The sequence below is a fragment of the Micromesistius poutassou genome, assembly GCF_964030765.1.
Source record: "Micromesistius poutassou genome assembly, chromosome: 7".
Taxonomy (NCBI): Eukaryota; Metazoa; Chordata; class Actinopteri; order Gadiformes; family Gadidae; genus Micromesistius; species Micromesistius poutassou.
This window is the reverse complement of record NC_140277.1, coordinates 226,945-240,196: the sequence shown is the minus strand read 5'-3', so window position 1 is coordinate 240,196 and position 13,252 is coordinate 226,945. Positions and strand designations below refer to the sequence as shown.

Sequence of the window (13,252 nt, the reverse complement as noted above, 5' to 3'; positions counted from 1 at the left end):
ACAGTGTCATCAAAAGCTTTAACCCACGGAGCACCTGAATAGTAATTATAAAGCTGTCACTTTAGTATTCATAACACACGGACACACACAGACGGACACACACACACACACACACACACAGGGGGGGGGGGGAGACAGACACACACACGGACACGGACACACACACACACACACACACACACACACACACACGGGGGGAGACAGACACACACACACACACACACACACACACACACACACACACACACACACACACACACACACACACACACACACACACACACACACACACACACACACACACACACACACACACACACACACACACACGGGGTACCTCCTGCTCATTGGCCACACATGATGGCTTCTGGGTGCTATATGCGCTGGGCCGTTCTATTTTAATCCTGACCGCAAACGGCTTCCCCCCCCCCCCCCCTCCGCGTCTCGTCAAAGCCCCCATTGTGCTGCCTTAACGGCCCGGCCCCTGGCTGGCTCCGGGCCCCGGGGCCCGCTCACAATACTGCTAAAAATACGCCGCTCTTCACAGCTGTTTTGCATGTGATGCGTCGATGGAAATAGACGGCGGCAGGGCGAGATAAGGCCCGGGCGGCGGCGGCGGCGGGGGGTGCGTGAGAGAAGGGATTCGATAATAAAAAGATATGCATTTACTGTATATATATACACGTACGGATGATAAGGGACGCTGTGCATCGTGACTCGTACACAGGTACTGAGATTCGGATCATTTCCACGCGCTGAATTCACTGATCATGCTCAGGCACTGCGTCGATTTGTACAGATCACACGTTGGATTGAAAACGTTGGTTTCAGCGGTTAAATAACATCAGAGGCTCTCGACTCTCGATGCAATGCGTCAACGAAAGAGACGTGTGTGCGTGTTTGTAAACCCACCGTGTTGTAGGAACACCAGGACACTAAAACACTGCTCCAATGGAAACGCCGTTCCCATAACACGGCGGACGGTCGTAGTGATTGAGAATCAAACCCTGATGTACACAGACAAGCTGCTGCAAAAGGCCGTCCATCGAAAGTCTCTACAGATAATTGAGGGGCCATTTCCGGGCACCGACGGACAAGCGGGGCTGTGTTTTCCCCCAGACCCCTTACCTCCCCTACCGATTTTTTTTTTTTCGACCCGATTTCTGCCGCTGTCACAAGAAGCGGCGAGCCCCCTGGTGGGGCCACGGACCAATGACTGCAGGTCCTGGCCACAGCCTGCCCCCCACTTCACATCAAGTGGTGCCCAGAGAAGCCTGACATTCACCATTCATGGGCCCCAGAACAATGTCTCATTCAGCAGCCCGGCTCGCCGCGGCGAGGCGCAGCCCCACGGAGGCACAGCTCACAGGAGCTGGGCAGCCGTTTAAGCAGGCTTTGAAGCCTCTTACACCCGCTGCGGGGCAGAGAGATAGCGGAAGACAAGGTCACGATGGGATGAGTTTGAAACATCGCGCTCGGGGGGTTGAACTGAAAACATTCACACCCGACTAGAAAATGCATTTGCTGCCGAGTGCTGGGGTGTAAAACGCGCTTGAACTTATGTTGATAAAGCTCCATGGTTCAAGACAAATAGAAACGCTGAATCGCTGTAAAAGTGAAACTTTGTTATGAGTTCAAAAGTTGAAAGTTTGAATGGATAAAGCATACAGTATATTTGTAGTTTTAACTTGGAAAAAGTGAAGTGCAATATTGATGCTATTCGTTGTAGGGGTGTATTGTGTACCAACATTTTTCGGTCCAGGTCTAAAGGTTTGATGCACTTTCATTTCGGCACGTACCGAAAAAAAATAATATATTTATTTTTTTTGGAAAAAAGTTTTTATTGATTATCACACTCTGTGAGTGTCTTGTCCTGATGTTTTGTGTTGAGGACCACAGTGGAAATAAGTCCTGGACTTGATTGTGTTTTTAACCTCAATTGTATTTGATGTATTTTCATTTATGTAAGGCATTTGTTTGATACAATTTAATAAATCTAAATCAAATTGTTTAATAAAAATAAAATAATAAAAACTGCTGTACCGAAAAACATACCGAACCGTGACTTAAAAACCGAGGTACGAACCGAACCGTGACTTTAGCGTATCGTTAGACCCCTAATTCATTAACATCTGTTTTGTTGAGTCTAGGCCACAGAATGATAAGGTTCATACTGTTGGACTCTGTGGAGTCACAGCTCCCATAGGACACAGCGTTTGGGTGGATCGGCGTGGACGTCCGTGTGTCGGCTCACTCAAGTGTGTGAGTTAACCCAGAAGTTTAAAAATGGCCTAAAAGTAAGATTGGTGGTTTAACCCGCCTCATCTGGCCCGAGTCAGACAGACGGACTCACTGAGCGGTCGCACCACTGTGGTGCGTTGAGGAATCAACGTGCACAGGTTAAAAGGTGCCACGCCACGCCACCAGAGCTGTGTTCAAAATCATTCCCTATTCCCTCACTCACTATTCCCTCTATAGTGTTTATGATATAGTGAACTATATAAGGGAACGAACAAACGAGAATTCGGACACTACGCTGAACATTTTTAAACGTCATTTGCGTCAGTATATATGCGCCCGCATTGCATTGTGGTATACGGGAGTAACATGTAGGGAACATCGTATGTTCACTCAAATTTTGGGTATTTTATTGTCCACTATAAAGTGAATGAAATTAACCACTGAGAATTCGAACACCACTACGAAATGGCGAGCACCCTATATAGTGCACTATATCCGTGATAGGGAACGATTTCGAAACACAGCTCAGGTGTGATGTGATCAGCCGTTACAAGCCGTTTTGGAATCCTGCCCCTTATGACATCACAAGTGGGCGTGTCCACCTAGATGTGTGACGGATTAGATTGCCAAAACGGCTTGTAACGGCTAATCACACCACACCTGGTGGAGCGTCACGGGACCTTTAAACCAGCCATCCCAACACACTCAAGGAGGGCCGTCCTACATTACAGTAAACCCATTTCCAACGGGTGTCCTTGGGTATGGAGGAGGTCAGAAAAGCCACCTAGGTGGAGTGTAGCATGGACCTTGCTACGCTCATGTTTAAATATGTTGTATTTAAAAAAAAATTATTATCATATTTTAATAAGAAAAGCAATAGTTATCGATTCCAATACAGGCTGAACATTAAGAAATGAGAGGAGTCGGTAAGGGAAAAACTGAGGGAGTTTTGGAATTATAGTATAGAATAAAAACACAGAAGATGAGCGTGACTACGAGTGTGTTTCACGTGTCTGTGTGTTTTGTTGCATGGTTGTGCATTAATTGTAAAAAGATAAACTGCTGGTTTTTGACTCCCTGTACACAAGTCGGCCCTGTTCAGAGTGACCCACTGCCACCCCTCAACCTGGGCGTCATTCATGACGACGTTAATATGTTGCAGGACGTGAGAGCTCGTCGATGTCACGGGAGAACTTTGTGAGACCCAAAATCGTAACCGTTTACATTTTCACTTTTCATCAGACACGTGTTGTGAATATGAAATCACAGAAAATGTTTCATTTACTGGTACGTATACATAGATATTTACATAAATACAATAACAGCTGCAAACTTGAATCCAAAATGTCTTGATATGAATAGCTTTACTCACTTCACCTCTCAAAATGGTCAGTGCAACCAGCCCCCCCCTGCACAGCAGAGTGACGAACGCCTGGGCTCTTGCAACACTCATTGCAATAAATGTGTTGCAAAACTTGCAGTTGTATTTGCGGAAGTGAGAGCAATAGACAAAGCACTCTTTGGCTCTGCTGGATCGTGGGTCCATGAAGGTCTTGCTGCAGAGACAAATGGGAGGAGCCAGACCTACTCTGGCTCCTCCTCTCTGGACCTGGGGCAGCTGATTGGGCGTTATGCGCGGCCAATAAACCCGGGTAGGCCGATGGCAACCCAGGCGGCAGAAGAAAACATCGGAATTTGTCGATTTCTGCAAACCACAGACATGTTGAGTCTCGACATTTCTGAAGCCAAAATATGTTTTGATTCAACGTTTCTAGATTAGATTATTTTGATGTAGTGTTTTAACTGATTTTGGCACTTCTGATGTGCTTTTGGTGTCTTGAGGGAAGAGAATGTGGGAAGGCTACTTCTTGGTTATGAAATGACCGGCATCCCGAAATGGCCGGTATCCAGGCAAAGCCCTAACCCCCTAATTGCAAAGATGTTTTAAGGCATTTAACCACATGAGAAAGCACTCATGGGACACACCCCTAGATGGTTTTGATTCTCAACTTTTAGTGCATCATTAACCATTGTTAGCTATACTAAAGATAGTTTAGTATATGTTGTTTTTTTTTGCACATGCACAGCAATCAGCAAGTTTGTATTGGATTTATTTATATATTTGGAGATTTCTCCTAAAACTACCTCTACTAAATCTACTATCTTTGCTCTACTTCACTTTATTGGCATCCTCAGTATTCTAAATAACCCACAAAATGATAGTTTCTTGGTTCCTGTGATAGGAACAGGATGCTGTGATGAAGTAAATGTTGGCTTAAAAGTTTGCAGCTGTCATTGTATAATTTTAAATATCAATCTGCACTTTTTTTCCTGTGACTTCACATTCAGAACAAAGGCGTGTGAATATTTAGTATGAGTGAAAGTTTCAACATACAAGTACAAGTGAAAATGTAAACATTTGAGTTCAGATTTTTTTGTTCATCCATAACTTATTATAATTAATTTACTTAATATAATTGTACCGCAGTTCATGCACGTGCACGTGTATGCACACGGCACAGGCTTTTCATCAGATTATTTACCAACGCGCGTGACCGGAAAGTTTGTGCAGTGCACAGCAAGTTTGTTGCCTTCGGTTAGCATGACAGTTTAAGACCCATTTTAAGAGCATGACAGCTAACTGTTAGCATCGTGACGGAGCCACATGTGCTAGCAACAGTCTCGACACATTGATTGATTGACATACACACAAATCACTGGTGAATTCATGCGTTTGGAGCATTGTCTATGTTTTTTGATGTGGTTTAATGAGGACCGAACTTGATATCCCTCTCTTAGCACTGAAAACAAATAATAATATTAAGATTTTTTAATTGATTGTTGAAAATTGGGACCATTTTGTAGTGAATGTTGAAAACTGGGACATTTCATTGCTTTACAGATATTTGTCGGGACTGGGGACTCACACACACATAATGAATGAATGAATGAATGAATGAACGAATGAACGATTGTAAAATGACTGGCTGCAGGTAGTGATCGTACTGCCTTCCAAACTTTAACTGTGAAGACAAACGGGACAGAAAAAAACAAATCGGGGTCTCCAGTGAGCGGAGACCTGTGTTCCCGCCAGCAGGGGGGCCTGGGAGAGACGGAGCGCGGGGGGGGGGGGGGGTTAGGAGGGCTTACCAGAGGCACTTGCAGCAGCCACACCAGCAGAGGCAGCAGGTGTTGGGTCGGGGCTGACCGGGGGCCTGCTGTGGCCCCTCGATGTGGCCCGCCTGCCTTTTCCTCATCTCCACTCCACTCAGACTACGGGGCTGCACACACAGAGAAGCATTTAACACACTCGCATAATTCATGCAAAACACACACACACACACACACACACACACACACACACAGCACACAGACCGAGACAGAGAGAGCACTCGTTTCCTTTTCTCTGTTCCGTCCTGATCAACAGACGCTCCTCACACACATCTCACTGCATGCACAAGTCCCGCCCCTAGACAAAAGCAGCACCAATCACGCTATGGCACATCTGTAGATTCCCCACCTCTAAGCTCATACAATGACGCAGGCCTTTGTTCAGGTAAATGCAAAACCATCCAGGCACGTTGAATCTCATTTGGAAATATAAAAAGCCCTCCTGGAACACGGACAGAATGTGCAGGGTTAAATCCTTCATGTCGATAACAGATCTCATATGTGAAACATCCAATTCTAACCTGTTGCACTCCAAAGTGAATACCACAGAAACACATTATTTTCTTTCATTCTGACATGAAACACAAGCCAAGCCACATGGTAGAGCCGGTTAAAAAGACAACATTTGACCCATCTTCACTCACAACTCCACACAGCCACAGGTGATATTGATGTTCATAGCGGCCATGTTTAACCTTCTCCGATCAAAGTAATGGTGCGGTGAAGCCCGACCGTATTGTTGGCGCAGCGGTGCCAGGCTTCCTTGTGAGCAGGGGATTCCCCTTATCATTGTTCAGAGGACAAAGAAAGCTGGGCAGGATGTCCGGGCCGTTCATTTTTCGGAATGTGCATAACAACAGACATATGCTGCACATTCTATCACTCCCCTATTATGACCGGGTAGGAGTGCAGGTAAGAAAGGATTCATTTTACCCCACTCTTCCTGTCCCCACCACCACGCCCACACCTGGCTCTATCGGCGTCGCAAAGCTTATGAACACGCTGGACTGTACACTAATGTGTTTTTCGGTAGGCGGAATCCGGAAGAATCATGAATATTAATGAGGGGATAGCCGTAAATAAATGTGATGGACTCTCACGGATTACCACCCCGTTATAAACAGCATTTTTTTTTGCATAAAACCTTGAGGGACACCAATGCCAAAAGCAGACCAGCCAAATGACCGCAGGGAAGAAAATGACTTACCTCTGAAGTCATCCTGCAGATTTAATTCCTCATAAAAACTTTTTTTTGCTATTAAGTCCAATTCACCCAAAAAAACAAGAGCCGCAGGGACACGGGGTTGAGACCACTCGAATGGGTGCCCGTGCTCCGTCTACCGGGGTTCACTTCCACACTCTTTTGGCTTTCCCCAACACCCTGACGGAGCTTCAGACGCGGCGCTGAACGGACCTGCCTGATATGTAAATGCGGTCACCTGACCACTTGAGCTATCATCGGTTATGCAGCGGCTACGCAGCAGCCGTGGAAAAACAGGCGTCCAGATGCAAACGACGGAGCGCCAGGGCTTTGTTGCAGCCCGAGATGGGAAGGATACAGTGAAAGAACATGCAAATACTGCATGGAAATACACAACATTAAAAACCCAGCCATGGACAGGGAGGGCAGATGGAAGACCGATACACCCGATACAGTGGGCCTGATACTGAACGGGAGACACATATAAATGGGATATTGTCCATTCTTTTCTACATTACCAGCCGTTCTTTTGAAATCAGTTAATAATGAAAAAAAGTCACACTAATTGGATATTTGATACCAATCAATTAAAACACATGGAGATGGCAAAGCAACCACACGGTCACAGTGGGTGAATAAAAAAGCACACCTACCATGAGAATTAGTAGAATCCTGAAGACAGGGTACACAGAGCAGTCATGGCGATGAGGTAAGAGGTGGGTGGACGACCGAGGCTGGTGGACTGACTACCTGTCTGACTGACTACCTGTCTGACTGACTGTTTGGCTTGTTGGGAATGGAGGGTGGGGGAGCCGGGATTTTCTTTCTGCTTGGGAGATGGACTGGCGATTTCACCATCTCTGACCGACTGACATTTAAAAAAGGGATGGGAGAGAGGCCAGATAAATAAGAACACAGGTGTCTGCTCCTCGCGGGCCCCTGGACAGGCTAGTCGCGCGCTCTGCCTCTCTTTGTCCCCTCCTAGGCTTCCGTAGAATTATGTAGAGAAATACAGCGAGCAGGGAAACGTTTCAACAGCATCTGAAAGACATAGAGGAAACAATATCTTAGTATCTTTGTGATCTATTTGTCGCAATCGTTTTTAAATGTATATTTCTTTTAATAATTCAATTCTGCCATTTTACTTTACCTTTGACTAAATTAAAAGGTGCGGTTTGTAGCATTTCGTGGCATCTTTATCTATCGGATTTGCCCGAAATGGAATGTAATATTCACGTATGAATAATACAATATTCACAAGTAGGTTTTAATTTGTGTATAAATCCATAAGAATAAGAGTCGCTGTGTTTCGATACCTTGGAACCATGTTTTGTTTATAATATCATCAGCTATCTTTTTTGTTAGTAATGACCGTTAGTTTTACGACTAAATACAACGTATGAATCTATCAAGGAACCGAAACTTGGTAACTCGATGCTGTCGTAGACGATGACATCATTTTGGAATTACCTACTGGCACCTTCCAGGTAAGAGCTGAGGGGGTAGGAGGTAAGAGGGTAGAAGCTGAGGGGGTAGGAGGTAAGAGGGTAGAAGGTGAGGGGTAGGAGGTAAGAGGGTAGGAGCTGAGGGGGTAGGAGGTAAGAGGGTAGGAGGTAAGAGGGTAGAAGGTGAGGGGTAGGAGGTAAGAGGTTAGGAGCTGAGGGGGTAGGAGGTAAGAGGGTAGAAGGTGAGGGGTAGGAGGTAAGAGGTTAGGAGCTGAGGGGGTAGGAGGTAAGAGGGTAGAAGGTGAGGGGTAGGAGGTAAGAGGTTAGGAGTTGAGGGGGTAGGAGGTAGGAGGGTAGAAGGTGAGGGGTAGGAGGTAAGAGGGTAGAAGGTGAGGGGTAGGAGGTAAGAGGGTAGGAGCTGAGGGGGTAGGAGGTGGGGGTTGAGAGTGGTTTAGTTGGTTGCAATCTGCAACCTCACCACTAGATGCCACTAATTACTACACACTGCAACTTTAACTAAATTGATTTCATCAAGATATCACCACAATAATTTTCCCAAACCTGTTATCATAATCCAATTCATCTAGTAGGTCTAACATAACACTCTTATCACTCTATTATCAAGTCCTGTCAAACCGGAGAGCATTTCTCCAAAGCATCCGCCTCTGTAGCCCTACTGTAAGTATACAGTAGGCATACATCATTGAACCACAAAGCCCAGCAGGGAACATTTACATCAAACACATAATTACATTGAATTGTTAAATAACAGGGATGGTATTAAGGTTTATTAACGTTATTAGGATATTTAATAAAATGTGATCAGAGTGTGAACATATCAAAGACGTAAGGTCGTTTTTACAAAAACGTAAAAATGTAAGGACCTATCTCTAAATCTTTGTATACGTCAACAGGCGAAATACATTTAAGTATTTCATGGAGATCCGAGAAGAGCTAAGACGGGATAGGGATGAAATGTTTGCATGACAAACTGAGATTTAACATTAATATAAAATACAAATATATACGTGATTCCATTGGCTGTACAAGTTGTATTTAGCAGCTCCAGCAATCTATAGGAAACTGCAATGTGGGCGTTCTTTCAGCTGTGCTCGGACCCGGTGTAGAATATAGTACGACAGCGGGGGAAGGGACACACACACACACACACACACACACGCGCGCGCGCACACGCGCGCGCGCACACGCGCGTTGCCGAAATAATACGGCACTAAAAAAACATGTAAAACGTTGAGCGATGAGGAGTACAGTAGGTTGACAACACACACATCTACAGGACAGACTCCCTGGCGGGCCTGTGTGGACGATCAGGAGGCTCATCGTGACAGCGCTCCGGGGGCAGCAGCTAGCTGGCTGGCTGTGGAGGAGCGAGGCTCCTCTTGCAGCTGGTCTGATCCCCGAGCACCCGAGCCCCGCTCCGCCGTGCAGGTGAGGCTACGGCTAATAAAAACCATCCCCTCCATCGCGGGGAATCAACATCCATTCATAGGGGGGTGACTGCTCGTGGTTGACTTCCGCATCAATGATGATACTAAAAAAAAAAAAAATCAAACCAAACACCCCCCCCACACACACACACACGCACGCACACACACACAGACGCACGCACACGCACTACATACACACACTTTCTGGTGCTAGCTAAGCCCACAGTGAACGAGATCACTATCTCCAGCCCAGCGGAGAGGAGGAGGAGGAGGCGGCGGCTGAGCAGAGAGCTAGCGCCGTGTGCTAACGGCGGCTAGCCAGCTGCAGCTAGCGTGATTTGCAGAGAATAAACATAATCTTACCGCTTTATTAAATGCTGTCAGTGTGGTACGATGGTAGATTTGAACGAGCGTTTTCCCGATGCTTATTTAATGACATCGTAAGCGGGAATCCTGTGGTGAAATGTCCATCGCCGCTGTTTTTATGCCATCCGCCCAACTTCAGCACCGATCGCCGCCCGAGCCCCTGGATGCACTGCGCAGGCGCGCTGTCACCGCTGTCAGCAGAGTGGCTGACGGTCGCGGGGCTGCAGTGTGAGGAAGGATGCGTCGCTGTGCCACATGCGTTGCGCACACACACACACACACACACACACACACACACACACACACACACACACACACACACACACTTTGTCTGTGTTTCTGAAGTGGTCGCACTACTACAATCGGGTGTTTTTTTATATAGTATGTAGCTGCAGTCTTTTCTTGAAGGATGCACCTGGGATTTATTTGCTCGATAGCTCAACTATTCAAGTTAAGCACACATAATTGGCCTACATAAGTATAATTACAGCATTTAGGTAGCCGCACATAAGTGTACAACCTCGTTGGCTAGGTGATTCCAATTAATATCCGTTAGAATAACTTGTTGAATGTTTAACAAAGGTAATAATTGAATAGAATAGAACATATAACGGATGTAATAGGAAATCATATACATTTAAAGAATTTATCACAAATTGCTAATTTTCAGGCTTTTCACGTTGAAAATGTTTAATGTTCCAACAATAATTCTCTATTACTTACACTAGAGGGCATCCTTTCATTTCGTCTCATTCAACAATACGTGTAGGCAGTATATACATATTGAAAAACGTGTTATAAAGCATTTGTAATCAACGTTAAATAAAACATTTATAAGAAAGTAGATACAGCCTTTCATAAAAAAAAAAGTCAAATTAATGCAAATGTTGTAGGCCTATTTAACTAGGTAACAAAGCTGTTAACTAGTTCTAGATACAATACGATAACAATGGTATGACTCACTCACTTACTCTTTCTCTCCACTTAACCACCCACTCCCTCTTACTCGCCCACCCTCTCTCTCTCTCTCTCTCTCTCTCTCTCTCTCTCTCTCTCTCTCTCTCTCTCTCTCTCTCTCTCGCTCTCTCGTTCCGCTACGAACAAGGAGCCCGGTAAGCAAGTGCCATATTAATTAAGGCAGCCACTGTACCCTATGTTTGTGTGTGTGTGTGTGTGTGTGTGTGTGTGTGTGTGTGTGTGTGTGTGTGTGTGTGTGTGTGTGTGCGTGCGTGCGTGTGTGCGTGCGTGTGTGGGGGGCGCGCGTGGTGTGTGTGTGTGTGTGTGTGTGTGTGTGTGTGTGCGTGCGTGCCGTGTTTGTTTGTTTACATTGGAGTATGGATGAGTGTGTGTGCAGTCCAAGCGGAGTGCACAGTGTATGTTTTTTGGCCTATATGTGAGTGTGTGCGTAGAGTAAGGGAGCCTGGCTGCGATAGAGAGACAGAGACAGCGGCTGTTCTTCATCCCCACCACCACCATCATTACGCTCCTCACGTTTGACTTCACGTTAATCCCAATCATGATCAAACCGCTAAGCACGGCTGCGCTCTGCGTAGCCCTCGTTTCTCGCCTGGTTCACTGCTAGAAGTGAATCATCACACTGCTAGTGTCACTTCAACGAGACACAGCTCTGTACGGCTCATCTCCGCTCTGCACGGGGATGCTGCAGACAGACAGACAGACAGACAGACAGACAGACAGCGGCTCTCCATGCAGAGGCAGTCAGGCTGAGGCTCAAACCGGCTGCGGTTGGTTCTAACCATACGTCCCGCCCCCTGACCCTTCACTGGAGGAACAACTGAGTTCTGACAGCAGCCAAAACCGGTTTGCTGGTTGCCTGTCTCAGAAAGGTTCTCTCAGGCAGTGCTCTCTCTTCAGCGTCACTACAGACACATATCATCTATCTATCTATCTATCTATCTATCTATCTATCTATATATATATATATATATATATATATATATATATATATATATATATATATATATATATGCATACATGCACATTACTTATTTGTATTTGTGTATATTGTAAACTACTGTGTAATGCACAAATCTACTCTGCAATCTTCTCTGCAAATTGCCCCTCTTGGACAAATAAATAGATGCTTAGCGTTGCTAAGCATGCTGCTGTGTGTACGCGGTGCGTTTAAATCCGCTCCACATTGCTCCACCGACTTAAAGAACGTGAAAGAAGTGCCTGCCCACATTCTTAGACCTATAATTAATAGATGTACATTTACATTTACTTTCAGGGCGTTTAGCAGACGCTTTTATACAAAGCGACTTACAATAAGTCTCTACAATAAGAAGTGAAACAATATATCACTGTCGGTACGGTGTCTTGCAGCAGCAGCTATTCCACGAGGAGGAATGATGTTTCATCCTGCAACTTCCTGTCTTCCAGTTTGTGTTGTTTCCTCCCGGTCTTTCCCTCTTCGTGTTCTAAATGAACAGGGAAGCATGCGTCTACCATGTGCCACGCATGTGTCCTTGCATTTGTCTAGCACGTGTCTGGCATGTGTCTAGCATGTGTCAGGCGTGTGAGCATGTGTGTGTTCTCACACATCGACGGCGGAGTCGACCACGCAGGGCGACAGCCAGCGGGTCAGGAGCAGTCAGGGCGAGGGCGTCTCGCTCAGGGGACACCACGACACTCAGCTAGGAGGAGGAGGAGGAGGATCGAACCAGCGACCTTGCGGTTACCAGCCGACCCGCTCTACCTCCTGAGCTAATGCCGCCCCATGTCTTGAATGCATCATCATATCAGAAAGCATTAGAAAGGATATTTAATGTATTCACAATGAAGATCTATCAGGAAGAACATATACTTTCCTCTCTCTCTCTTGCGGACGGTATTTATCTTTGTCCTGACTAGCTGAACAATACGCTTCATTGAAAGTTGTGGAGCAGGGTGCATCATGTGGGGAGACAGGGGGGGATATTTGTATTTCTGTCCCCGGTGCAGATGGTGGAACCATTTCACCAGAGGTACGATGGATGGCTGGCCGTAGCTCCATGGAGAACTACACATCAAGGTACAGGTATGCCCCAGACATTTCTAGGAAGAGAGAAACAGAAGTAAGTAATATCAGGCTTACTTGGAATAGGTTAGGCTTCACCGGAGGATGTGGCTATCAGAGAGGACAGAGAGATGGATCAACTCTGACTGGTTGAAGGTGTTGTGTTGGATTTAGTTCAATGTGATAGGCCTATGAGGAAAATATAGATGCAGATGTTTTTGCATTGACAACAGGCGGGCAACTGAGATGTAATATGAACAATTACTAAGAGGGCATTATAAACCAGACCCCAGCTGCACAGTTTAGCATTCTCTAGCCGGGAGCCTGTTTTAGATGGTGACTGGGGTCGTAGATAATTATG

General features: G+C 45.8%; 1 protein-coding gene across 1 annotated transcript in view; it reads right to left on the bottom strand.

The window, feature by feature from the left end:
- rgs17 (regulator of G protein signaling 17) overlaps window positions 1-7,404 on the bottom strand; it is an 11,123-nt gene extending 3,719 nt beyond the window's left edge. Inside the window, 2 exon segments of the mRNA XM_084470244.1 lie at window positions 5,392-5,522; window positions 7,267-7,404. Of these exon segments, the coding sequence (XP_084326370.1) occupies window positions 5,392-5,522; window positions 7,267-7,269 (134 nt within the window). The 5' untranslated portion in view covers window positions 7,270-7,404.
- Window positions 7,405-13,252: the final 5,848 nt, after the last annotated feature.